Genomic DNA, 27,503 nt, shown 5'->3' with positions numbered 1-27,503 from the left:
GGTTCCTGGCTTTCCAGCTCCCCTGCCACCCTCCCTCCCCTCTCTCCTACCCCTCCCCTTCATTCTCCTCCTGTACCTCCGCCACTACCTCTCCTTTCTCCCTTCCCCTGTACCGTCTTCCCTCTCTCCTACCACTCCCCTTCATTCTCCTCCTGTACCTCCGCCACTCCCTCTCCTTTCTCCCTTCCCCTGTACCGTCTTCCCTCTCTCCTACCACTCCCCTTCATTCTCCTCCTGTACCTCCGCCACTCCCTCTCCTTTCTCCCTTCCCCTGTACCGTCTTCCCTCCCACTCCTCTCTCCTACCCCTCCCCTTCATTCTCCTCCTGTACCTCCGCCACTCCCTCTCCTTTCTCCCTTTCCCTCTCCTTTCTCCCTTCCCCTGTACCGTCTTCCCTCTCTCCTACCCCTCCCCTTCATTCTCCTTCTGTACCTCCGCCACTACCTCTCCTTTCTCCCTTCCCCTGTACCGTCTTCCCTCCCACTCCTCTCTCCTACCCCTCCCCTTCATTCTCCCCCTGTACCTCCGCCACTACCTCTCCTTTCTCCCTTCCCCTGTACAGTCTTCCCTCTCTCCTACCCCTTCCCTTCATTCTCCTCCTGTACCTCTGCCACTACCTCTCCTTTCTCCCTTCCCCTGTACCGTCTTCCCTCCCTCCTCTCTCTCCTAACCCTCCCCTTCATTCTCCTCCTGTACCTCCGCCACTACCTCTTTCTCCCTTCCCCTGTACCGTCTTCCCTCCCTCCTCTCTCTCCTAACCCTCCCCTTCATTCTCCTCCTGTACCTCCGCCACTACCTATCCTTTCTCCCTTCCCCTGTACCGTCTTCCCTCTCTCCTACCCCTCCCCTTCATTCTCCTCCTGTACCTCCGCCACTACCTTTCCTTTCTTCCTTCCCCTGTACCGTCTTCCCTCCCACTCCTCTCTCCACCCCTCCTGTACCTCTTTCCCAGCAAGCCTCTCCCTCAGGGCCTGGTTCTCCCTGCGGAGGTGCTCGTTCTCCTGCTGCACCTCCCTCAGCTGGCCCTCCAGGTTCTGCAGGTACTCCTTCTTCTTCTTGCGTGACTGGCACGCCGACTCCCGGTTCTTGATCATCCGCTGCTGCCTCTTCATCACCTTCATCTGAGACCCGGTCGGAGGGGAGAACACATGACAGTTAATCACAGCAGAACTGGGCGTGTGATCTGACAGTGAAGCCAAGGGGTAAGGCAGCGGTTGAAGTAGAGCGTGAAAGAGAACTACTCACTGACTGACTGACATGCGACTGACAGACACTCACATCCATGCCGTTGCAGTTGCTCCCTGGCAGAGAGGACGCCGGGACTATGGGTTTGCTGGGGAATGGGGCCGTGGGGCTATGGCAGTGAGGCATGGTGGGGGAGGCGGGCTCCATTTTGACGATGGCTGGCGCGGACCCCAGACAGACTGACTGGGAAAGCACCACTAAGAGAGGGAAAAGAAGGTGACATCACTCAGCTATTACGTAACATATTATGCCATGGTCTCTTAGACACCCAAATACCCAGAATACCAGTAATAAAATACATTTCTAATCAACAAATCACAGAAATAGACATGTATAGGTATTGTGGCGATTTGAGCATGCACGCCCCACAGAGATGCATAAAATAACTTGGAATTCAACGCTCCCCTTTAATTAACCTCGGTGATTCACCAAACGGTAAGCCTGGAATAAGGTCATGTGTGAAAAATGGTCAGTCTGGTCCCAGGACTCACCAGGCCTGCTCTGGTCCCTGCTAGGCAGGCTGTGCAGTATGAGGGCCTTGGCTGGACTGGGAGCCTGGGGGACGGAGATAGCCGCTACACACACAGGCCTGGGTTGGATGAGAGGCTTACTGCTCAGGATGGTACTGGCTTTGATCGTGGCCGCAGTGGGGTGGACTGGAGGGAGAGAGAGAACATGACATGCACTATAAAATGTCTGCCAAGAACAAAGTCAAGGGCATTTGCACACAAAGCACATCATATTAAACATGAAGCGTACTCTCGTGGCTGAAGTCTTTCCTGTGCAACACATCAAATAGCTGGACGTCACTGTAGAAACGAGTACCTGTGGCCTGTGTGTCCATGCCATTGTGGGTTGATGTTTGGTGTTGCTGAGGCGGCAGTTTGGACTGTGGTCGGGCCAGTTGTGCAGAGGCCACCGTGACTTCACATGTGCCAAGTGGTGGTGCCAGCACATCTCCAAACATATAAGGAGGCGTGGGCGGGTTCTCTCCTTTCACTTGGATCTGAATGGTAGAAAGAGAGATGTGCAAGAAATGTTAAAAACAGGCTTCACACTTTGGTTACTTCTGAAATACTCGGACGAGGCTCTGTGTCACTGAAAATGTGCACTTTGTGTACATTGCATCTCAAGAGTCTCTAAACTGTGATGCATCAATATCGTAGTGCGATGTGGAAGCTGATCTGTCTGGACTGACCTGTGAGTCTGGGAGTGAGGCCAGGGAGCAGTCGGAGGCCAGCGAGGAGGCAGGGGAGGGAGGCTCCGCCTTCACCCGGAACACTGGAACAGCACACACAAATGATACAAAAAGGACACTGTGAATAATTAACATTCAACCATAAGACAAACACATGCACAATAGCCAAAGAGGGACTTACACATGTCCACTGGCAAAGGCTGCGTTATCGTCATTTCATCTTTCAGTACGGGAATGTCCCCTTAAGAGAGAAAGGCAGAGCAGAGAGAGAGCGGCAGGGAGAAAGGTTTTAAAAGTACAACACAACCGACGCTGCGCTACAATGACACTTTACTGATAAACTGAAGTGACGTTGCTATTTTACTTCATTGGCCTTCTATAGTAGTAATAACATGTCTACTACCACAACGAATGCTTTTAAAAAGGAAATCCTCTCCTTATGCTTCCTGCCACACTTTATTAATCTCTGCACCTGTGAGAAGGTTGTCGTCCAGGTGTCTCCATGGCGACGTGGGATTGTCGGGATCAAGGGTCAGCACGAGATCGTTGTCAAACTGCGAGGAGAGAGAGAGGAAGCGGAGGGCAGAATTAGGCCATCGTCTGGATTAGTCAGTAGGTCGGCAGGGGGTGCGCCATTGGTTGCCCCAACAGGGAAATCAGCCCCATTATCGGCCAGCCCGTCTCAGGCTCACTCAAGTTACCTTAACTTTGGCATCACACACTGAACTCTCACGACTGCTAGGTAGTGTGTAACACTGCCTGGTTTATACTGATACTGCCAGCACTAGCCGACTACAACCAGGTTACTCAACCCTGCACCTTAGAGGCTGCTGCCCCATATACATAGACATGGAATCACTGGTCACTTTAATAATGTTTACATAACGCTTTACTCATTTCATGTACAGTTGAAGTCGGAAGTAAACATACACCTTCGCCAAATACACTTAAACTCAGTTTCACAATTCCTGACATTTAATCCTAGTAAAAATTCCCTGTCTTGGGTCAGTTAGGATCACCACTTTATTTTAAGAATGTGAAATGTCAGAATAATAGTAGAGAGAATGATTTCTTTCAGATTTGATTTCTTTCATCACATTCCCAGTGGGTCAGAGGTTAACATACACTCAATTAGTATTTGGTAGCATTGCCTTTAAATTGTTTAACTTGGGTCAAACGTTTTGGGTAGCCTTCCATAAGCTTCCCACAATAAGTTGGGTGAATTTTGGCCCATTCCTCCTGACAGAGCTGGTGCAACTGAGTCAGGTTTGTAGGCCTCCTTGCTCGCATACGCTTTTTCAGTTCTGCCCACAAATATTCCATAGGATTAGAGGTCACTCAAATACCTTGACTTTGTTGTCCTTAAGCCATTTTGCCACAACTTTGGAAGTATACTTGGGGTCATTGTCCATTTGGAAAACCCATTTCCAACCAAGCTTTAAACTTCCTGACTGATGTCTTGAGATGTTGCTTCAATATATCCACATAATTTTCCTCCCTCATGAAGCCATCTATTTTGTGAAGTGCACCAGTCCCTCCTGCAGCAAAGCACCCCCACAACATGATGCTGCCACCCCCGTGCTTCACGGTTGGGATGGTGTTCTTCTTGCAAGCCTCCCCCTTTTTCCTCCAAACATAACGATTGTCATTATGGCCAAACAGTTATATCTTTTTTTCATCAGACCAGAGGACATTTCTCCAAAGTATGATCTTTGTCCCCACGTGCAGTTGCAAACCGTAGTCTGGCTTTTTTATGGCGATTTTGGAGCAGTGGCTTCTTCCTTGCTGAACGGCCTTTCAGGTTATGTCACTTTAGGACTCGCTTTACTGTGGATATAGATACTTTTTTACCGGTTTCCTCCAGCATCTTCACAAGGTCCTTTGCTGTTGTTCTGGGATTGATTTGCACTTTTCGCACCAAAGTACGTTCATCTCTAGGAGACAGAACGCCTCTCCTTCCTGAGCGGTATGATGGCTTCGTGGTCCCATGGTGTTTATACTTGCTTACTATTGTTTGTACAGATGAACGTGGTACCTTCAGGCGTTTGGAAATTGCTCCCAAGACTAAACCAGACTTGTGGAGGTCTACAATTGTTTTTCTGAGGTCTTGGCTGATTTCTTTTGATTTTCCCATGATGTCAAGCAAAGAGGCACTGAGTTTGAAGGTAGGCCTTGAAATACATCCACAGGTACACCTCCAATTGACTCAAATGATGTCAATAAGCATATCAGAAGCTTCTAAAGCCATGACATCATTTTCTGGAATTTTCCAAGCTGTTTAAAGGCAGTCATCTTAGTGTATGTAAACTTCTGACCCACTGGAATTGTGATACAGTGAATTATAAGTGTTATAATCTGTCTGTAAACAATTGTTGGGAAAATGACTTGCGTCATGCACAAAGTAGATGTCCTGACCGACTTGCCAAAACTATAGTTTGTTAACAAAACATTTGTGGAGTGGTTGAAAAACTAGTTTTAATGACGCCAACCTAAGTGTATGTAAACTTCCGACTTCAACTGTATATATTGTATTGTATTCAACTGTATTTTAGTCAATGCCATTCCAGCATTGCTCGTCCTAATATTTATATATTCTTAATTCAACTCTTTACCTTTAGATTCCTGTATATTGTTGTGAATTATTGGATACTACAGCAATGTGACATCTGCTAAATATGTGTATGGGACCAATAAAATGTTATTTTATTTTGATAAAGGAAGAATGAGCAGATCGCCACACTATTGCACACTGTATTTTATTTTACTAGGCAAGTCAGTTAAGGACAAATTCTTAATTTACAATGACACCCTACCGGGGAACAGATCAGGGAACGGTCCACCTTGCTCAGGGGCAGAACAACAGATTTTTTTTTTTTTACCTTGTCAGCTCGGGGATTCAATCCAGCAACCTTTCAGTTACTGGCCCAACGCTCTAACCACTAGGCTACCTGTAGGTGATGTAGATTGGAATAGGGATGGACATGAGTAATCGAGTCCTCAAACGGATGTCAAAAGTCTCTCTTTAACCCGACTAAAGATCACTTTGTTTGACAGTCAAACTATTTTGTGAAACGTGCTTTGTGGGCTGCCCGAATGAGCAAGAAAACGTTTGTCCCGATTTTACATATTTATTTTGTCGTCTTGGAGACAACGTTCATTTGCTTTGACTCTCCTGTTCCATTTCTACATGTGCATTTTTGTGGGACACAACAAAAAAAAGAAGCCAAGCATCAGTTCTTCTCCTTGAATTAATCTTCCCTTCTGGGTCTCACTCACTAAACCGTGTTCCGTCCACTCCCTCTACACACGCGTGCTAAGAGCGCACGCAAGCCCCCGTTAGGCCTACAGAAACAAATGCCTATAAAAACATATCTAACTGATGGGATACACAAGCTACATTCCTTGCTAAATGACAACAGTTTTAAAAACTAATTGTGTTCCATCTGTGAGTTGATTGATGTAGGGAAATAGGTGCTTCAACGACGAGCTGCAGGTTTGGAATGATTGCGTCCCGTCCATTTTCCGCTTAGGCTACTTTGCGAACTGCTAATGCCATTTAGAATTGGTTAGCCTAGGCTACAACCCCTCCTCCCCCTAAACATAGACAAGTTCCACACTGAAAATATGCCAAAACATTTGTTTGATAAAGACAAAGAGCGTATTTTCAGAATCTTAAGAACAGGCCTACTCACTAAACAGATCTTGTGGTCGTAATTCATCTCCATGCAGTTTTCAACGTAGAATTCTTAATTCATTTAGAAACATTCCAAAAGGCAAAATAAAACTAAATCGAACATCTGTATATCGATGACAGATTTTTGTTTGTAACCCTCAGAAAATTGTCTTTCAACTCGCCAAATTGAGCCCCGTTTCAAATGATTACTCTGAGAATAACTATTCCAGAAGCGATATGCGCACTTAGAAAAATTATTCTATTTTTATTCAGTTACACGACATCATTTTTTTTTCTAGAAATGATGAGTCTTGAATGTGATAGGGCTTGGGAAATAAAATAAAAAGTGTCTTGTCTGCTAAATTAACAAAACAAGGCTCTACCATTACACAATCATAGGCTTCAACAAGCAAGGGCCACCGCTAAGGTTACTACCTTTTGTGAAGATTGTGTTCCACAATATAACAGTTACAATAAATGAATCTTAAATTACACTTGTTTTTATATATAGATAAATGCACACATATTTATTTCCAGTGTGGGCCTTGTGTTCTAAAATAGACCCCCCTCCCCCCATTGGAGTACTCAACAACAACAAAAAGCGAGAGCACTAAAACTGTCAAAACATTTCAAGTGCCCATTCCTGGAATAGGCCCCATGTTGAGTAGACAGGAAATTAGGTCTAAATCATTGACAGCTTTGAATTAACTTCATTGTGGTGATACAACATGTGTAGTACAGTGGTCAGATAATACAGTCAGGGTCTGTGAGCAGAAAATCTCTTTGTCCGTACCGATGTTTCATATTTCAGTCCTCTCGTGTACTCTCCGTCCTCTCCCTCCTCCATGCTCTCACACTGGTACAGACAGGCATCTGAGACAGACAGACCAATTAGTTAGCACTGTAGGAACATGATTATGCACATGGACAGACATGTAAGTTGCTCGAGTATCAGTTGCTATAGCGGTTGTAAGTAAAGCCTTATCACTATACCACAGTGACCCCTTGTCGCCATGGTTTCCCGTGCCTTATTTGGTTTGACAAGGGCTTGAAACACGACTCTGACCTTTGAGCTAAAACAAGAAGAGGGATCTACTACTAAATGATGGTTGTGATCATAAACACACCTAAAAATGAGCTCGAGGTTTGGTGCTTTTCTACACCCATTTTAAATTCAAAGCAGCTTCAATTCACAGGAGTCCAGTTTGGTTTTTCCAGCTTTACAAATTGAGTGAAATCTAAGCAATGGAGGGGAAGCTGGCTTAAAATACATGAGATGGGAGGTTTTCTGCCCTGAGGTGACCCATCTTCAATAGCAGAGGGATCGGTAACCAACCTGCTCAGTGCTGAGAATGGTTCCCCCCATTACTGTTGAATTTGAATTAGCCAAGTGTTAGCTACTCATGATAATAGTAGACCCCATTAACTAGAGGGACAATTTATGGGCTGAAATTAATTCTAGCCTACATTATCGTGGGATGTTTTTTTTTTCTTGGAAGAATGATTTTCGTTTTCCACAACTAGTTTTGATTCACACTGCAGGCCTGACTAGTTAAATGCTGTCCATCACAAATAGTAAATGTAAAACGTAATCAAGTTCAGTGATCACAGGAAGTTCACAGTTTACAGATTGCGTGAGACATTTTTTTTTAAACCTTTACTTAACTAACTTTAGAACAAATTCTTATTTTCAATGACGGCCTAGGAACAGTGGGTTAACTGCCTTGTTCAGGGGCAGTACCTTGTCAGCTCGGGGATATGAACTTGCAACCTTTCAGTTACTAGTCCAATGCTTTAACCACTAGGCCACCCTGCCGCCCCAGACAACGACACTTAAGTCTGCAAACTTCAGCATATAAAAGCAATGATCAGGGAGTCAGTAAAAGGGTAAGGTCTGTATCTAAAATACAGTGCCATACAATGAAAGAAAGCCAATCTGTCAGATGCAAATGCTATTGATTTAAAAAAGGGCCCGAGATACCCAGATGTCGCAAAAAGCCAGCTTGGTTTTCAGTCTTTAGATAGGCTGAGGCCTATGGTTTATTCAACATATTACATACATTTTAAATTCAGGTATTTGGGATCGATGGTCTTTTCAGATAGCCTTTATCTTATGGAAAACGAAAGCTTGCAGAGCACAAGCTTTTCTCACACCAAAGGCTTTTTATAACTAAAGTTAACACTCCTATATGTGCTAATACAGTGACATATCCGGTTTGCTGCCCAGTGCACTTATAGCTAGACATTGGCGCACACACCCACGCAAGAAACCCAACTACAACCAACTTTAACATTATGATTTTTCGTAATTTGTTAGGGTCAACCTGGTAAGGTTAGGAAATTAAAGATGCATAGTCAATTTCACGCGTTCGTTATCAGCTAAAGTCGCGTTAGCTAGCTGATCATTTTAGCTATCTAACGCATCCATGCTGCCCAGGTGGTAAACATGCATTACAGTACCATTTATTATCTCTCTCACTTACCCCAATCCTCGCTTGTCAGAAGGTTATCAGCGAAGAAACGACTATCCAAATCAGATAGTAAATCCGTAGTCATAGCCACAAGGCGTTTGTTAATTAGAGGGAGTGTAGACAATCACCGATCGATTATATTAAAAAATATAAATCCGCGAATTCGATTTACAGCGAATGATGTTCAGTTGGCGATTGGGTCCATCGACGTACAAAAGACAATTATAATTTCTTACGCGAAACATTAGATTTTGTATTTATTTTGTTTCATAATATCCACTCGGTCCACAGAACCATCTCGCATATGACGACATCCAAACAAGAAACGAAATTTCCGCAAAAAGCCCGCCCATTTTCAATACAAGATCCAATCAAAGCAAAGATTTGTTAGATTGATTCTTCAGTCGCCCTATCCAATAATATTATTACTATTAAGACAGAGTAGACCGTCGTAGATGGACAAAAGTCGGAGGTTTATAAGGTGATTCGGCCCAATCGCATGTCAGAATTTTGAGTGACGTTGAAAATCTTCAACGGTAGACATGTAATTTGGCATTCCTTTCAAAGGACATGCTCTAAAAATCAATCACGTGTTCAACAATAAGAAACATTTCATTTGAACACATGGTTGATAGCTAGCTAAAGTTGTCTCTTTCCTAAATTAGCCATGGATGGAGATAGGGTTTTGGACTTGTGGTTTTAGTTGATTCTCCATACTGGCCAATGATTATAACGGGGAATCTGACCCAACCATACATTCCTACATTGTGCCCCTTGCCTGAGAGGATGGAAGTTCAATATGTATCTAGATGTAGTAAGCCAGTGTTAACTAGCTAACGTTACCCATGAAATGAAGTTTTTAGCCAGGTAGCAAGACAACCAACTTAAAGCGTGTACTGTATGACAGTGATAGACCGTTTAGTCAACATGAGATAAAGGATCATGGCATTGGCTTGAGTGAGTCATGTTTTTTCTACAAACAAATCAGAACCATGGGCAACCACATCATATTTAGCTTACATTGATTTGATTGGACTCGTTTTTGGTATATTTTAGTTGTCACTGCACAAGACTACGCATAGGTGATTTGATGTTGAAATGGTGCTGGAATAGTGGAGGCAGTAACTGTTTTTGTAACTCTCCATGGTTCTAAATCCATAGTTTAGTGGTCTGAAAATGGCGGAAGCATTAACTTGATTGACCATGCTGTAGGTCATGTAACTGTCTGTTACGTGCAATATGCTTTGTGGATTTCACCTGTGTGGTTGAACTTATTATGCAGCACTTGTCTTCTTATTGTCTCTGCCTTAGGCCCACAGTGCATTTGGAAAGTATGCAGACCTCTTGACCTTTGCCACATTTTGTTGCGTTACCCTTATTCTAAAATGGATTCAATTGTTCCCCCCTCAACTACACACAATACCCCATAATGACAAAGCAATTTAAAAAAATGTTTTTATTAAAAGATATTCCATTTAACATAAGTATTCAGACCCTTTACTCAGTACTTTGTTGAAACACCATTGGCAGCGATTATAGCCTAGAGTCTTCTTGGGTATGATGCTACAAGCTTGGCACACCTGTATTTTAGGAGTTTTTCCCATTCTTCTCTGCAGATCCTCTCAAGCTCTGTCAGGTTGCATGTGGAGCGCTGCACAGCTATTTTCAGGTCTCTCCAGAGATGTTTGATTTGGCTCAAGTCCAGGCTCTGGCTGGGCCACTCAAGGACATTCAGAAACTTGTCCCGTAGCCATCTCTGCATTGTCTTGGCTGTGTGCTTAGGGTCGGTGTCCTGTTGGAAGGTGAACCTCTGCCCCAGTCAGGTATTTGGGGCTCTGGAGCAGGTTTTCATCAAGGTTCTCTCTGTACTTTGCTCTGTTCATCTTTCCCCTCAATCCTGACTAGTCTCCCAGTCCCAGCCGTCCAGCAATAGGAAGAGTCTTGGTGGTTCCAAACTATTTAAGAATGATGGCGGCCACTGTGTTCTTCAAATAAAAAAATCTAATCAAACGTTATTTGTCACGTGCCGAATACAACAACTGTAGACCTTACCGTGAAATGCTTACTTACAAGCCCTTAACCAACAGTGCAGTTCAAGAAGAGTTAAGAAAATATTGACCAAATAAACAAGTAAAAAATAATAAAAAGTAACACAATAAAATAACAATAACAAGGCTATATACAGGGGGTACCGGTACAGAGTCAGTGTGCGGGGGTGCAGGTTAGTTGAGGTAATTTGTACATGTAGGTAGGGGTGAAGTGACTATGCATAGATAATAAACAGCAAGTACCAGCAGTGTACAAAACAAATTGAGGGGTAGCGGTGTCAATATGTATAGTCTGGTGGCCATTTGATTAATTGTTCAGCAGTCTTATGGCTTGGGGGTAGAAGCTGTTAAGGAGACTTTTGATCCTAGACTTGGCGCTCTGGTACCACTTGCTGTGCGGTAGCAGAGAAAACAGTCTGACTTGGATGACTGGAGTCTCTGACAATTTTATGGGCTTTCTACTGACACCGCCTATTATATAGGTCCTGGATGGTAGGAAGCTTGGCCCCAGTGATGTACTGGGCCGTATGCACTACCCTCTGTAGCGCCTTACGGTCAGATGCCGAGCAGTTGCCATACCAGGCGGTGATGCAACCGGTCAGGATGCTCTCAATGGTGCAGCTGTATAACTTTTTTAGGATCTGGGGACCCATGCCAAATCTTTTCAGTCCCTTGAGGGGGAAAAAGGTTTTGCCATGCCCTCTTCACGACTGTCTTGGTGTGTTTGGACCATGATAGTTTGTTGGTGATGTGGACACCAAGGAACTTGAAACTCTCGACCCACTCCACTACAGCCCCGTCGATGTTAATGAGGGCCTGTTCGGCCCGCCTTTTCCTGTAGTCCACGATCAGCTCCTTTGTCTTGCTCACATTGAGGGAGAGGTTGTTGTCCTGGACCCACACTGCCAGTTCTCTGACCTCCTCCCTATAGTCTCATCATTGTCGGTGATCCGGCCTACCACTGTTGTGTCGTCAGCAAACTTAATGATGGTGTTGGAGTTGTGTTTGGCCACAGTCGTGGGTGAACAGGGAGTACAGGAGGGGACTAAGTACACACCCCTGAGGGGCCCTCGTGTTGAGGATCAGCGTGGCGGATGTGTTGTTACTTACCCTTACCACCTGGGGCGGCCCGTCAGGAAGTCCAGGATCCAGTTGCAGAGGGAGGTGTTTAGTCCCAGGGTCCTTATCTTAATGATGAGCTTCATGGGCACTATGGTGTTGAACACCTTTTCAACATGTAGCATTTCACTATCCCTCGGTTGACAAGAAACCGTCACTAGTCGTGGTGGCTCTACTACCATTGCTTCTTCCCCGACACTCGTTCCTTCCAATCTTCTCACTGCCTCCAGATAAGAGACACGCTGGACGCTCCTTACCCTTGCCACCTCATTCACCTCCATCATAACAGAGAGACTCTTCATCAAAGAACAGTAGCAAGGATGAAGTGAAATTTTTTCCGTCCACCGTACAGGTCAGTCACCATGCACCAACCACTTTATTTCTTGCTCCACACCAGAAATAACCCCCTTGATAGGCGCCCTGCTACGAAAATCCACGCAGGAAACATTCCACTCCAATTACTTTTTGAGTCTTAACACACGCTTCTTCTGCTCTGCAGACACACAAATCAAAAACCACTTCTTGTGACTCTCACCGACTCACACTTTCTTCCAACACATCCCAGATATTCCTGAATATGTTTAAACAGATTTCCCAAGTAGCATTGATCCTAAACCCTGACTGGTGGTTTCTTTTTTTCCAACATAGCTTTACTTCTCATGGCATTACTTCTCCCTTTGCCACTTGTAAACCCACCAATTCTCACTTTCTGTACCTTTAGTTTCACTTGACTCACTAGCAGTTTCAATCAAAACCTCAGTTTCCGCCATTTCCGTCTACAACCAATGTCTAAGTCTCCCGCTCCAACAAAGAGCCACTTTCCTTTCTCTGATATGCACTGTCAACTGTGGGACCTTATATAGACAGGTGTGTGCCTTTCCAAATCATGTCCAATCAATTGAATTTACCACAGGTCGACTAGAATTAAGGTGTAGAAACATCTTACGGACAATGAATGGGAACAGGATGCACCTGAGCTCAATTTCGAGTCTCATAGCAATGGGTCTGAATACTTATGTAAATAAGGTATTTCAGTTCCTGTTTTTGCTTTGTCATTAATGAGGAAAAAAAAATATTTAATCAATTTTAGGATAAGGCTGTGCCGTAACAAAATGTGGAAAAAGTCAAGGGGTCTGAATACTGTATGCACTGTATATATCAAGTTCGCAAGGCATATGAACTAAAAGGTTATAATGCAAATGACGCAATTATCACAACACAAGTTGTAACATGGCTTTTCTTTCTGGCTTGGCTTCCCCAGTGATTTTACCCACGCACCGCAACTGTCCTCGAAAGAAATTATATTAAAAGGATGAATGACTTTTAACAAGTATCAAATCTGATTTCATTCATCACATGCATCGTTTGAAACAGATGTAGACTAACAGTGAAATGCTTACTTGCGGGCCCCTTCCCAACAATGTAAATAGAAAAGGAAATAACACGTAATAATACAAGCTATAATAAATACACAATGAGTGATAACTTGATTAAATACAGGGGTACCATTACCGAGTCGATGTGCAGGGGTACGAGGTAATTCAGGTAGATACAGTTGAAGTCAGAAGTTTACATACACTTAGGTTGGAGTCATTAAAACTCGTTTTTCAACCACTCCACAAATTGTAATTGTCCCCTGTGTAATGGGGAAACGGCAGCTAAAGTAACAGTGTTGACAGGTAAGAGCTTTCCAAATAGCATTTTATCTATTTCATTGTCCGTGTTTTATTTTAACAGTGACATTTTCATTTAATTAAAAGATCAGGCTCAACAATCAACTTCATCACTTCCTAGTAAAAAGCAGTGAGAGAAAGCGTTGGGGGAACCACACTTTAGAGAAACCTCTAATCCCATTCCCCTTTCATTTAAAATGCCATGCTTATGCCTGACTTGATTATTCATTTATTTTTGCAAACCCAGATCACTTCAACATCCAGAGTACCACTGCTGTTATGAAAACAGGTAACACACAGCAACACTATGCAATTCTTATCACAAGTATAAAAATAACACCAAAATCTAGGGTTTTAACTTTGTGCTGTGAAAGTAAATTCTATGACCTATATTCTTCACCTATTTTCAGATGTTGGGAGAGAGAACAAAGAGACAGGCCCTACAAATGGTAGGTTGTCCATGGACATTCAGACACAAATTATATTGACTAAAAATGATTTCAAATCTCGGTTTTTGCTCTTTGTGGTGAAACTAAAATGGCAGTGTGTGTTGGTCAAAATTGAGGGTCTTGAAAAACAAGAACATAAGTGCCACCCAGCTTTATGTTTGTCGTTAGCAACCCTCCGTAAAACTCTGTTACATTATGTACCTCTGATGTTGTTTGTACAAGCATTAGGTCCATATTAAGATATTATGTGATTGGCCTATGTGGTCATGCAACAACCTTTTTACAAACATGTGACATGATTGCTGTATTTCCTATAGAGAGAGGACACAAGCAGGAAGGAGCTCCAGACTAGGTGCTTGTCAAATCTAGGTAAAGAACACTGTCTAATTGTTTGCTACCAGAAAAGTCCCAAAAGTAGAGTTTGTGTAAAATATTTGCATTCTCCCAACAAGTATTGCTCTCATTGAAAACAAATGATTGTTTCATATTTTGTCTTATAGGGTCTGAGATCACACAAGGTGATGGGGAAGGAGTGAGTACAAATTAATACATCTCACTGAAAACTGAATGTATTGCTGAAATGAATGTTTGTGTCTCAGAGCCCTTCTCATGTGGAAGACACTGAGGTTCATTTTGCATCTCTGGGTCGGCAGAACTGGAGGGAAAGATCGAGGGTACAGGGAGACCTGCATCACGTCATCTATTCCGCTGTGGTCACTGCTAGACCAGCATTCCAGGGTTTGAAGAGAATAACTCATTGATTAACCACACAATTCGTATTTGACTAGTGTTGCACAGGTGACATCTTCCTGGTCCAATCCTTGCACTCCCTGGGCCAATCCTTGCACTCCCTGAGCAGTGGGGCGGGCCTTACCAGTGTGCTTCAGACTGCCATATTGCAGACCCACTTCCTGTGGAAAACATATCCATCATGATTAGAGATGAAATATTACCATCATGCCATCCAAACCTCTCGGCCGTACATTTACAGTTAGATAAGGTTTAGTCCTAACTGTTATGACTCAATCATTTACAGAAGTACTTTTACCTTGAGACTTGAATTCCTGTTCACACAGGTGTTGCACAAACATGTTGTTTTACCTGAAAGAGGGAACAATTTATTTTTAAAGGGGCAATCTGCAGTTCAAACAATAAGAAAAAGGTAACCCCACCACTGCTTTGGTAAATAGGTGAGCAATGGGTCTGGAGAGATGGAACCACTCTCAAATTCATAGGCAGAGCTACGGATGCAAGGACTGACCATCCATGAGATCAAATTATAGTTTTAATTGTGTTTTGAGGATATACAGTGTTTGTTACAATTACAGTGTTTATAAACATTGGAGTTAAACAATCTTAGTTGTTTAACTTGAGTTTTGATGGGGTAAGACAGTTGAACTAAGCTCATGAGGCATTTATATGTGATATTCTTCAAGAATCAACGGGTACAAATTATTATTATTAATTTGAAAGTCAACCAAATGTATGTATCAACTGCAGATTTGCAAAAGACTAACTCTGGTTTTGGAGTATAATGTGTTTTTAAGTAAACTTGTCAAACTTGAGATGCGTTCAAAGTATTAACTGTTTGATTGTGTTTACATTCCCTGCTGCCATTGGTGCTACAATTCAACCATAACAAGAATGGGGATTACCAAGATTTGTACATTATCTTTCTATGTTTACAATACACTGTCTTACTTGCCTTTCTTGTCACTGCAGCAGGAAGTGAATGTAAAGTTAAAATGACACTCCAAGGCAAGGTCTATGTACAGAAAGTACAAGAGCAGACACCGTTGTGCTGATCACTCACGGGAAGGAGGTTTCTGCTCTCTGTGAAGTCATTTTTCATAGATTTATACATTTTCTGCCTTCTTGCTCTCACTATGCCAAACGTAAATCTCATCTTGGAGGCTCTGTCTACTGTCTCGGGTTGCAAGGTGGAATCAGCCACCACGGGAACAATTTCGCTAACCCCACAGGACTTTGTCAATGTGGTCGCACTAAAGGAGTTCAACTCACAAGAGGGCCTTCTAGAGCTGGAATACCCAAGTTTGTAGACATTTTCTTTACCACATGCCTTCGCTTTACCAGATGCTTTTCCACTCCACAAACCACTGTGTCTGTGAATGTGAATGAGTTCCTTGATTCTCGGTATGACTACGACTTTACAAATGTTAAGGATGGGGAAACAATGTTTACTCGTGGGAAAGGAGCAGTACGTCAGACACTGTGGCTGGAACCACATTGCCCTGAAGGTTTTTAACAAATACAGGGATAGAGATGGATGGTTGGGGACCGGAGATGAGGCTTGGCCAGTGTCCTTCTACAGACCTGCTATGGACGGATCCCAGGGCATCATCAGGAATGATGGAGATGGAGCTACTTTTGGAAGAGGAGTCTACACAACACCTGACATGAACATAGCTGAGTAGTTCTCCAAGAGATTCATGTCCAAAGTAGATAACAAAACCTACAAGGTGGTGCTACCGAATAGGATCAAGACCCAGGAAAGGAGAGTTACTGACTGGTCTATGTGCCTGAGGAATCATCTCCGGTTCAAGAGAGCTATTGTGGAAAACTCCACCTGTCCTTATGGTCTGGAAGTGTTGTAATCCATTAAGACAATGTTTGAAAGATAAGTAAATAAGTTGATCAGAAAATGAAGAGATGTATCATCAGATCAATTTAACTAGGCAGTCAGTTAAGAACAAATTCTTATTTTCAATGACGACCTAGGAACAGTGGGTTAACTGCCTTGACAGATTTTTACCTTGTCAGCCCAGGGATTAAGTAACCAGGTTTATTTGTTATAGTCATAAGATTAACATAAGATTGAGTTTTTATCCAGTGTAGATATAGTTTTAGATTTGCTAACTTCTTAGTAATGACTCGGGACGTCGGTTTTGATAAGAAAGCTTCTTTTAGTAAGAATACTTGTTTACGTTACATTTAACAACAATGGTTTTGGTACAGAGCAATGCAGGTAAGATGCTGTCGGAAAGTCAGCTACAATCACTCGCACCTGCACATAATTGGCGCGTTATCACTCATTCCTCTCGCAAGGCATTCTGGGACTTGCAGTCAAAAAGCAGAATTCAACACAACCCAATACAATTACATATGCAAATAAATCTAAAGAATTATCTCAAATATCTCAGCTCAAAGAATGAACTTAAACATTAACTCTAACACATTAAAGTTACAACATATAGCCTTTACCTGATAGGCCACTATTATGGATGTGCGTTCAAGGGTAATAAAATTACCTAAAATAAGATTGCGTTGTTTATTTACATTATACTTTATTTCCAGTGACCCCGCCTTATCTAACCACATATGTTAAAACAGTTATTTTGGTAAAAGTGTGCTTTTTAAGTACATAGAACTCATATGTTACTTTGGACGACACTGGAAAAGACTTCACTATGCTGTAGTCACAGCATCTACACAACACCAATATTGGACAATGCTACCTAGTGGTATTCTTGTGGTATTCCTTTTACAATTGTTGACTTACATGAACAATTAGCCTCATGATAGTTTGTTAGTGTCTTTATTAGTAGTCTACACTGAACAAAAATATAAACTTCAAATATTTTACTGAGATATGCAACTGTTGGTCACAAAAAAAAGTGGGGGCTTGGATCAGAAAACCAGTCATTATCTGGTGTGACCACCATTTGCCTCATGCAGTGCGACACATCTCCTTCACATAGACTTGATCAGGCTGTTGATTGTGGCCTGTGGAATGTTGTCCCACTCCTCTTCAATGGCTATGCGAAATTGCTGGATATTTGGGGGAACTGGGACACGCTGTTGTACATGTCGATCCAGAGCATCCCAAACGTGCTCAATGGGTGACAGGTCTGGGGAGAATGCAGACCAAGAAAGAACTGGGACATTTTCAGCATCCAGCAATTGTGTACAGATCCTTGCGACATTGCTGTGTATCATCATTCTGAAACATGAGGTTGTGGCGGAAGATGAATGACACAACAATTGACCTCAGGATCTCGTCACGGTATCTCTATGTGCATTTAAATTGCCATTGATAAAATGCAATTGTCTTCGATGTCTGTAGCTTATGCCTGCGCAAACAGGATTCATCCTTGAAGGGCACACTTCTCTAGTGTCCTAGTGGCCATCAAAGGTGAGCATATGCCCACTGAAGTTGTTACGACGTCAAACTGCAGTCAGGTCAAGACCCTGGTGAGCAAGCAGATGAGGTTCCCTGAGACGGTTGTACAAACCCACAATTTCATCAGCTGGCTGGTGTCAGACGATCCTGCAGGTGAAGAAACTGGATGTGGAGGTCCTGGGCTGGCGTGGTTAAACGTGGCCTGTGGTTGACGATGGCTTGACAAAAAAAATCAAAAATAACATCCAGTCAGTGACAGTCCAGTGGGTGAAAACAGCTATTTGATGAGATAGGTCGAAGGAGAATGGCAAGAATCATCTAAGCTAACAGGCGGGCCACAAAAAGACAAATAGCAGATCAGTACAACAGTGGTGTGCAGAACGGCATCTCGGAATGCACAACTCATCGATCCTTGTCACATATGGGCTATTACAGCAGATGACCACACCAGGTTCCACTCCTATCAGCTAAAAACAAGAAGAAGCATCCTTTGGATGAGATGGAATGGGCAGGTTACAGCCTGAATGTCCCTGCCGTCCAAACTGCAGCAACAGCGTGATGCCAATAATTCAGGCTGTTCTGGAGGCAAAAGGGGTCCGATCCGGTACTAGATGGGTGTGCCTAATAAACTGTCCTTTGAGTGTATACAGTTGAATTCGGAAGATTATATACTGTACACCTTAGCCAAATACATTTAAACTCAGTTTTTCACAATTCCTGACATTTAATCCTAGTAAAAATTCCCTGTCTTAGGTCAGTTTGGATTAGCACTTTATTTTGTTGCTTTCATCACATTCCCAGTGGGTCAGAAGTTTACATACACTCAATTGGGTAGCATTGCCTTTAAATTGTTTAACTTGGTCAAGCGTTTTTGGGGAGCCTTCCACAAGCTTCCCAAAATAAGTTGGGTGAATTTTGGCCCATTCTTCCTGACAGAGCTGGTATAACTGAGTCAGGTTTATAGGCCTCCTTGCTCGCACACACTTTTTCAGTTCTGCCCACAAATTTTCCATAGGATTGAGGTCACTCCAATACCTTGACTTTGTTGTCCTTAAGCCATTTTGCCACAACTTTGGAAGTTTGCTTGGGGTCATTGTCCATTTGGACGACCCATTTGCGACCAAGCTTTATCTTCCTGACTAATGTCTTGAGATGTTGCTTCAATATATCCACATAATTTTCCTCCCTCATGATGCCATCTATTTTGTGAAGTGCACCAGTCCCTCCTGCAGCAAAGCTGCATGGTGTTCTTCGGCTTGCAAGCATACCCCTTTTTCCTCCAAACATAACGATGGTCATGATGGCCAAACAGATCTATTTTTGTTTCATCAGACCAGAGGACATTTCTCCAAAAAGTATGATCTTTATCGCCATGTGCAGTTGCAAACCGTAGTCTGACCTTTTATGGCGGTTTTGGAGCAGTGGCTTCTTCCTTGCTGAGCGGCCTTTCAGGTTTGTCGATATAGGACTCGTTTTACTGTGGATAAAGATATATTTGTACCTGTTTCCTCCAGCACCTTCACAGGGTCCTTTGCAGTTGTTCTGGGATTGATTTGCACTTTCTGCGCCAAAGTATGTTCATCTCTAGGAGACAGAACGCTTCTCCTTCCTGAGTGGTATGACTGCTGTGTGGTCCCATGGTGTTTATACTTACGTACTATTGTTTGTACAGATGAACCTAGTACCTTCAGGCGTTTGGAATTTGCTCTCAAGGATAAACCACTACTTAAGTGACAGTCTGTCTCCATTATAAAGTGGGGAGAACAAGTATTTGATAACTGCCAATTTTGCAGGTTTTTCCGACTTACAAAGCATGTAGAGGTCTGTAATTTTATCATAGGTACACTTCAACTGTGAGAGACGGAATCTAAAACAAAAATGCAGAAAATTACATTGTATGATTTTTAAGTAATTCATTTGCATTTTATTGCATGAAATAAGTATTTGATACATCAGAAAAGCAGAACTTAATATTTGGTACAGAAACCTTTGTTTGCAATTACAGAGATCATACGTTTCCTTTTGTTCTTGACCAGGTTTGCACACACTGCAGCAGGGATTTAGGCCAACTCCTCCATACAGACCTTCTCCAGATCCTTCAGGTTTTGGGGCTGTTGCTGGTACAATACGGACTTTCAGCTCCCTCCAAATATTTTCTATTGGGTTCAGGTCTGGAGACTGGCTAGGCCACTCCAGGACCTTGAGATGCTTCTTACGGAGCCACTCCTTAGTTGCCCTGGCTGTGTGTTTCGGGTCGTTGTCATGCTGGAAGACCCAGCCACGACCAATCTTCAATGCTCTTACTGAGGGAAGGAGGTTGTTGGCCAAGATCTTGCGATACATGGCCCCATCCATCCTCCCCTCAATACGGTGCAGTCGTCCTGTCCCCTTTGCAGAAAAGCATCCCCAAAGAATGATGTTTCCACCTCCATGCTTCACTGTTGGGATGGTGTTCTTGGGGTTGTACTCATCCTTCTTCTTCCTCCAAACACGGCGAGTGGAGTTTAGACCAAAAAGCTCTATTTTTGTCTCATCAGACCACATGACCTTCTCCCATTCCTCCTCTGGTCCCAGCTCTCTTCAGGTCATTGACCAGGTCCTGCTGTGTGGTTCTGGGCTGATCCTTCACCTTCCTCATGATCATTGATGCCACACGAGCTGATAGCTTGCATGGAGCCCCAGACCGAGGGTGATTAACCGTCATCTTGAACTTCTTCCATTTTCTAATAATTGCGCCAACAGTTGTTGCCTTCTCACCAAGCTGCTTGCCTATTGTCCTGTAGCCCATCCCAGCCTTGTGCAGGTCTACAATTTTATCCCTGATGTCCTTACATCCTCTCTGGTCTTGGCCATTGTGGAGAGGTTGGAGTCTGTTTCATTGAGTGTGTGGACAGGTGTCTTTTATACAGGTAACGAGTTCAAACAGGTGCAGGTAATACAGGTAGTGAGTGGAGAACAGAGGGCTTCTTAAAGAAAATCTAACAGGTCTGCGAGAGCTGGAAATCTTACTGGTTGGTAGGTGGTCAAATACTTATGTCATGCAATAAAATGCAGATGAATTACTTAAAAATCATACAATGTGATTTTCTGCATTTTTGTTTTAGATTCCGTCTCTCACAGTTCAAGTGTACCTATGATAAAAATGACAGACCTCTACATGCTTTGTAGGAAAACCTGCTAAATCGGCAGTGTATCAAATACATGTTCTCCCCGCTGTATGTACAATGACATATTTCCCAGACTTTTGGGACATTAGTTCCAGCTTAAAAGCCCTAAACACCATAGAATGGATTCATAAAATGGATTCAATAAAAATGTTACCTCATTAATCTACACACAATACCCCATAATGACAAAGCGAAAATAGATTTTTTTTTAATGTTTGCACATTTATTCAAAATAAAAAACAAAAATATCTCATTTACATAAGTATTCAGAGCCTTTGCTATTAGATTCGAAATTGAGCTCAGGTGCATCGTATTTTCATTTATCTGCATGTCCAGCCCTTACATTTAGCCTCACACTGTAGTATTTTACCAAAACTATTTGAAATAAACATTCATGAGTTTTATTGAGACATGTCAATAAAAGAATTGGGTCAGCAAAAGCAAAAACCTGATAAAGATAATGACGTTTTTGGCTCAGTGGGAAATAAATATCTAACTAGTAATTGACAACTGTGGGAAGTTTGGAGTTTGTGGCAGCAACCGTGAGCTTATTACAGTATTATAGAAACTATGGCCTTGGACTTCCTATGATCTTCCAAGTAGAAGACACCTTTACCTTGTATTGACTCTTTTGTATCTTGTGAGCGTCATAGAGGAAAACATAGCAGATAACAGATAGCTTTTAATAGTTTGTAGCTCAAACCGTTCGGACTCCACAGACGTGTTTGTAAAACGACCCGGCCCCGGACCCCTTCGGGATGCGCCAATGTCTCACAAACACCGCTCTAGCTCATCCCCCGTTAATCACACTCATTATCTCATAAAATATTTTAGAAAAAGGCTCAGTGTCGTTATCCTCGCAAGGGTAGGATGATGGAGTGCAGGGTTGCCAATAAATTTGACCCCTATCTTTTCAAGAATTTTTGTATTTTTCTCTTCCTCTGAGCTATTGTATTATTATTAAACAATATAATTACCCCCTTTTTTCATGCAATATAGCTCAGTGTTATTTATTTTATTGTGTTTTTTACTCATCTTTATCAAGGGTGCCAATAATTATGGACGTGAATGTATTAAACTGCATATGCTTCTGTTTGATGCACTGATGAAAAATAAGTGCAAACTTTCCTCTATAAATATAGGGCGGCAAGCCAAGGAATTGCAGAAAGCTCACCTGACTGGAAACAGAGTCCAAAGAGACAGAGGGTGCCAAACAAGACTGAGACTGGGGCAACACAGGCCAGGAGAGTCCAACACGACACCACCTCTGCATCTGAAACACAAACCACACAGCGGTTACCACACACCAGCCCAGGGCTTGGGTTGCTGTGGGAGGAGACCTGAGCAGAAACGGAAACCTCAAACAGAAAGGATGCCTATGTATGTACACTGATAATCAACCACTTTTTATGAAGACGTATAGAACACACGCTCTTTACCTGCCACTTAATAGACTGCAAACTCTCCTTCCAGACTCATATCAAACATCTCCAATCTAAAATCAAATCTAGAGTCGGCTTTCTATTCCGCAACAAAGCCTCCTTCACTCACGCCGCCAAACTTACCCTAGTAAAACTGACTATCCTACCGATCCTCGACTTCGGCGATGTCATCTACAAAATAGCTTCCAATACTCTACTCAGCAAACTGGATGCAGTTTATCACAGTGCCATCCGTTTTGTTACTAAAGCACCGTATACCACCCACCACTGCGACCTGTAAGCTCTAGTCGGCTGGCCCTCGCTACATATTCGTCGCCAGACCCACTGGCTCCAGGTCATCTACAAGTCCATGCTAGGTAAAGCTCCGCCTTATCTCAGTTCACTGGTCACGATGGCAACACCCACCCGTAGCACGCGCTCCAGCAGGTGTATCTCACTGGTCATCCCTAAAGCCAACACCTCATTTGGCCGCCTTTCGTTCCAGTTCTCTGCTGCCTGTGACTGGAACGAATTGCAAAAATCGCTGAAGTTGGAGACTTTTATCTCTCTTACCAACTTTAAACATCTGCTATCTGAGCAGCTAACCGATCACTGCAGCTCTACATAGTCTATCGGTAAATAGCCCACCCAATTTACCTACCTCATCCCCATACTGTTTATATTTATTTACTTTTCTGCTCTTTTGCACACCAATATCTCTACCTGTACATGACCATCTGATCATTTATCACTCCAGTGTTAATCTGCAAAATTGTAATTATTCGCCTACCTCCTCATGCCTTTTGCACACAATGTATATAGACTCTCTTTTAAAAAAAAAATGTATACTGTGTTATTGACTTGTTAATTGTTTACTCCATGTGTAACTCTGTGTTGTCTGTTCACACTGCTATGCTTTATCTTGGCCAGGTCGCAGTTGTAAATAAGAACTTGTTCTCAACTAGCCTACCTGGTTAAATAAAGGTGAAATAAAAATAAATAAAAAATAAACAGGAAAACAAACAAACCAACTAATCTGGTGAGTAGAAAAAGCAGACTGAGCTTTGTCTAATATGTGACCCACATGGTCAACTGTATTTTTTGGGCCCTCCGTGTGGTCTCATGTGGCCTTTGTTTCCTCAAAATCTTTTTATCTTGAAAAGCTTACATGGAACACTTAACTGTCTTATTCTGAGGCAGAACAACAGGTTTTTACCTTGTCAGCTCAGGGATTTGATCTTGCAACCTTGCAGTTACTAGTCTAATGCTCTAACCACTAGGCTACCTGCCACCCAAAAAGCTTTTTGTGTGTATGGAACTATTCTGTGATCTTTCATTTCAGCTCATGAAACATGGAACCAACACTTTACATGTTGTGTTTATATTTTCGTTCAGTATACAGTACATACATACCATTTTTACATATCTGAATACCCTGTGTACCCAGTGACCAGACTTCGGTCTGAATTTGTAACTCAAGCTTCTGAGACCCCATTATAAAGGTATCTATTGAGTACACTAGACAAGCTAATGCATTTTTTAGACTGGGACAAATACGTTTGACTACATAATGATGACCAACAACATACCTGCAAAAGTCAGACGAATGCCTTTTCCAAATCGCACTGTCCCATTGTAGCGACCAGCACAGTAGTACAATCCCAAATCTGCTTCTGTCACCACAATGATCTCCAAACTGTTGCTTTCCTTTGTATCAAAGTGATCTGAGACTTCCTTAATAACTTCTGCAGTATTTAGAAAACGTGATCGCCTGGTAACAGTTACAAGGGTGACAAGTTCCTCTGAGCGCATTTGGAACCAGATTATTTCTCTGCTGTTTGTGAGGTTGCACGACAGGGAAGCATTTTGTCCAGCCTGAACAAAATGGACCACAGCTGATGCGGACAGAAAGTGTAGTCCAGAAACATCTAGAAAAGAACATTAAATAGTTTATTAAACCCATTTGCAAACTATCTATCAGTGCCGGTAGGTGGAAAGATCTATAGGAGGACGGGCTCATTGTAATGGCTGGAATGGAGTAAATGCAATGATATCAAACTCATCAAACATATGAAAACCATATGAACTCCGTTCCATTAATTACATTCCAGCCCTTCCAAAGAGCCCGTCCTCCTATTGCCCCTTCCACCAGCCTTCTCTGCTATCTATCTATTTATATATCAAGTATCTGCCTGTCTGTCTTTCTATCAATCAATCAATCAATCAGTCTGTCAGTATCCCCATCTATCCATCCAACAATATACTTACAAAAGAAAATGAGCAGGTAGACAAATTTTCCCATAATAGCAGGATATTTCACCTGTGAAGATGACAGTCTATTCACCACTAGACAACCCTGATGAAGTTCTAAAGAGAAAGCCTATGGTACAGTATATGGTGATTGAGTGAATGGGGAAATTCTTATGTACCCTAGAGAGATGACCACATTTGACATTTGCTGCACTGAGGCTGAGCTGCGGTTTTGGAAAATGTCACTTGCTATGACTTAGGTTATGTTACCTGCCAAGTCCCCCATACTTATACTGAAAGTGCTCTGCCTTTTTATTTCCTTAGGTTTAGTTTCTGGTAGCTCAGTTGATGCGTACTGCTGCTCAGGCTCACAACTTGCAAGTTCGAGGAGGAGTCAATCAAGTCCCTGTCTGTTACAATGAAAATGTATGGCAGAGACTGAGACCGGTGAGAGACACAAACTTGGTCTCTTTTTTGCTTCCTTGAGTAAGGCAGCACTAAAATACAGGTGTTTTAGCCTAGCTCAGTGCTTTCTGTGGTGGTGGGGCAGCCAGCGGAATATACAGAGCTTAGGGGTTAGAAATGTTCTCTAGTTGCACCATGTGCAACATGCTCAGTGTTCTTTCACTCATGGGGAAACTACGTCATCGCAAAATCTACAGGTAGAGTCTGAAAATTCAAGCCCCTTGGATGCTGCCACAGAGTTACATTAGAAGTGCCCATCCAAGAAGGCTCAAGGTCATTGGCTATAGATAGAATTATGTCAAATCAAGTTAAAACTACAGTAGCTTTGATTGGACTGATCATGTCAACATCATACTTTCAAAATCCTAGTTAGCAAGCTAGCAGTCATCATCATGAATCAAGTTGACAATCTACTGGCTAAACCTTTTCAATTATTGTCATATGAAGAGAAATTATAGATAAAATGTATCGGTGCTAATTGGACATAAACATTATACAACAAGTTGGAAATCGCAAATTCAACAATGATTGTTTTAGAAGGAATCAGTGGCTAACTGCGAATGGTCTAAGTCTGGGTGGAATGGTCTCTTTTCCAATCTTAAAAGGATATACATCCAACATTGGCCATGCTGTCAATCCAGCATGACTTCTGAGATACTCCAAACAACTAGAAACTCGGAACTGGGAAATCTCAGACTTCAGTGAGTTCAAGACAACTGGGAACTCGGAATAAAACGCTCTCCCAGTTGGAACGGTCATCCAACTCGGCATTGCAAGTCGGGAACTCTGGCCTCTTTCTAGAGCTCCGACCTGAAGATCACTGACGTCATCATGATTCAACATAGTTTTTGCTGAGTTCCCAGTTGTTTTGAAAGCAACATAAATCCATTGAATGCCAAACTTGAAGTTTGATGACAACATTTTCCCACGAAAGACTGTCACGCCAAGTGAGCACAGCACAACAAGGTGAGTCCAAAAATGTGTTGTATGCTGCTGCATAAATGATGTAATGTGCCAGGGAGATATGTATACTGTAGCCAAGAAATTAAAACTAAGTGTATGTTGTGTAGTAAACTGTTAGTAGCCCATGTGCCTCTCCCAAATAATTTGGTCCATTTTCCCCTCATAATTCAGCCTATTGTTCTGACTTGGTGGTGCAAATGTAGCCTATAGCCTGTTTTAGAGAAATGTAATCATCAAATATTGTAAGAGCTTTCATTGTCTGCTTATATGCCCCCTTTATTTATCCTACGGTTCTGATTTGGTGTACAGGAAGAATACTGTAAGAATGGCCCATGTTCTGAATTCTGTCGCTGTACATTTATTGTAGTTATTGTCACACCCTGATCTGTTCCACCTGTCTTTGTGATTGTCTCCACCCCCCTCCAGTTGTCGCCCATCTTCCCTATTATCCCATTATACCTGTGTTCTCTGTTTGTCTGTTGCCAGTTCTTCTTGTTTCGTCAAGCCTACCAGCGCTTTCCCATACTCCTGTTTTCTCTCTAGCCCCTGTTTTCTAGTTTTCCCGGTTTTGACCATTCTTCCCACTCTGACCCTGAGCCTGTCTGGCGTTCTGTACCTTTCAGACTCTGCTCTGGATTACTGACCTCTGCCTGCCCTTGACCTGTAGTTTGCCTGTCCCCTGTTTTTGTAATAAACTTTTGTTACTTCAAACTGTCTGCAACTGGGTCTTATCCTGAGGTCTCATGTTTATATTGACTACGTCCGTCCTATCACGCTCATTAATGTCTTCATCGAAATTACGGATTTCCTCTTATCCGCTTGTCGTCCCCTTATGCCATAGTTTGTTAATCTCAATTGTCAGTAAAAACACATTTGTTTAAGCAAGTCAGCCATATCAGCTATGTTTTTTTAAAGGCAGTAAATCAGGCTGAATGAATTGTTTCCCTGCCAGACAAGGCTCCGCTGATAGCCAGGTGTAGCAGTGGTAAGGTGTTGGGACTCTGCTTTTGGGACAGCAGGCACTAACAGTTTGTGGGACCCGTTTGACACCGTTATAGTGCAATTAATGTATTGTTTAGTGTTATGTTGTGTTGTGTAGTGGCTTTGATGGCATGCATCATTTTTATGCATTTTTTGTTTTGCCCCACCAAGAATTACATGCTAAAGTCGCCACTGCTTTGGCCTAAGAATCACGGTCGGAAGGCATATGAACTAACAGG

The 27,503-nt window shown here is 42.7% G+C and overlaps 2 protein-coding genes across 3 annotated transcripts in view; both read right to left on the bottom strand.

Annotated features, from left to right (window-relative positions):
* The window catches only part of atf6b (activating transcription factor 6 beta), a 13,420-nt gene extending 4,499 nt beyond the window's left edge, over nt 1–8,921 (bottom strand). The window contains exons 1-9 of one of the 2 annotated variants that reach the window (XM_029658223.2): nt 8,600–8,921; nt 6,910–6,989; nt 2,916–2,997; nt 2,625–2,684; nt 2,444–2,526; nt 2,071–2,251; nt 1,737–1,901; nt 1,246–1,442; nt 942–1,121 (exon numbers count right to left, since the gene is read on the bottom strand). In XM_029658223.2, coding sequence (XP_029514083.1) covers nt 942–1,121; nt 1,246–1,442; nt 1,737–1,901; nt 2,071–2,251; nt 2,444–2,526; nt 2,625–2,684; nt 2,916–2,997; nt 6,910–6,989; nt 8,600–8,672 — 1,101 coding nt within the window. In that variant the 5' untranslated portion in view covers nt 8,673–8,921. The remainder of the gene's footprint in view (nt 1–941; nt 1,122–1,245; nt 1,443–1,736; nt 1,902–2,070; nt 2,252–2,443; nt 2,527–2,624; nt 2,685–2,915; nt 2,998–6,909; nt 6,990–8,599) is intronic. The other variant, XM_029658224.2, reaches the window with a different exon arrangement.
* Nucleotides 8,922–13,633: 4,712 nt separating this feature from the next.
* Nucleotides 13,634–25,006, bottom strand: LOC115128407 (uncharacterized). Its single transcript, XM_065017743.1, has 5 exons — nt 24,874–25,006; nt 24,195–24,533; nt 22,359–22,457; nt 14,925–14,977; nt 13,634–14,787 (listed from the first exon to the last, which is right to left on the bottom strand). The coding sequence occupies exons 1-5, from the start codon at nt 24,905–24,907 to the stop codon at nt 14,638–14,640; spliced, it is 675 nt and encodes a 224-aa protein (XP_064873815.1). The 5' UTR covers nt 24,908–25,006; the 3' UTR covers nt 13,634–14,637.
* Nucleotides 25,007–27,503: the final 2,497 nt, after the last annotated feature.

The sequence above is a fragment of the Oncorhynchus nerka genome, linkage group LG4, assembly GCF_034236695.1.
Source record: "Oncorhynchus nerka isolate Pitt River linkage group LG4, Oner_Uvic_2.0, whole genome shotgun sequence".
NCBI classification, from domain to species: Eukaryota; Metazoa; Chordata; class Actinopteri; order Salmoniformes; family Salmonidae; genus Oncorhynchus; species Oncorhynchus nerka.
This window is presented reverse-complemented; position numbering and strand designations above follow the sequence as displayed.

Bases quoted from the DNA above. Each gene is read 5' to 3' on its own strand.
- LOC115128407 (XM_065017743.1), bottom strand. From the start codon at position 24,907: ATGGGAAAATTTGTCTACCTGCTCATTTTCTTTT. The intron at 22,458-24,194 runs GTATGTTGTTGG...TTTGTGTTTCAG, and splicing joins CATTCGTCTGACTTTTGCAG to ATGCAGAGGTGGTGTCGTGT. The intron at 14,978-22,358 runs GTGAGCTTTCTG...TCCCTCTTTCAG, and splicing joins TGGACTCTGTTTCCAGTCAG to GTAAAACAACATGTTTGTGC.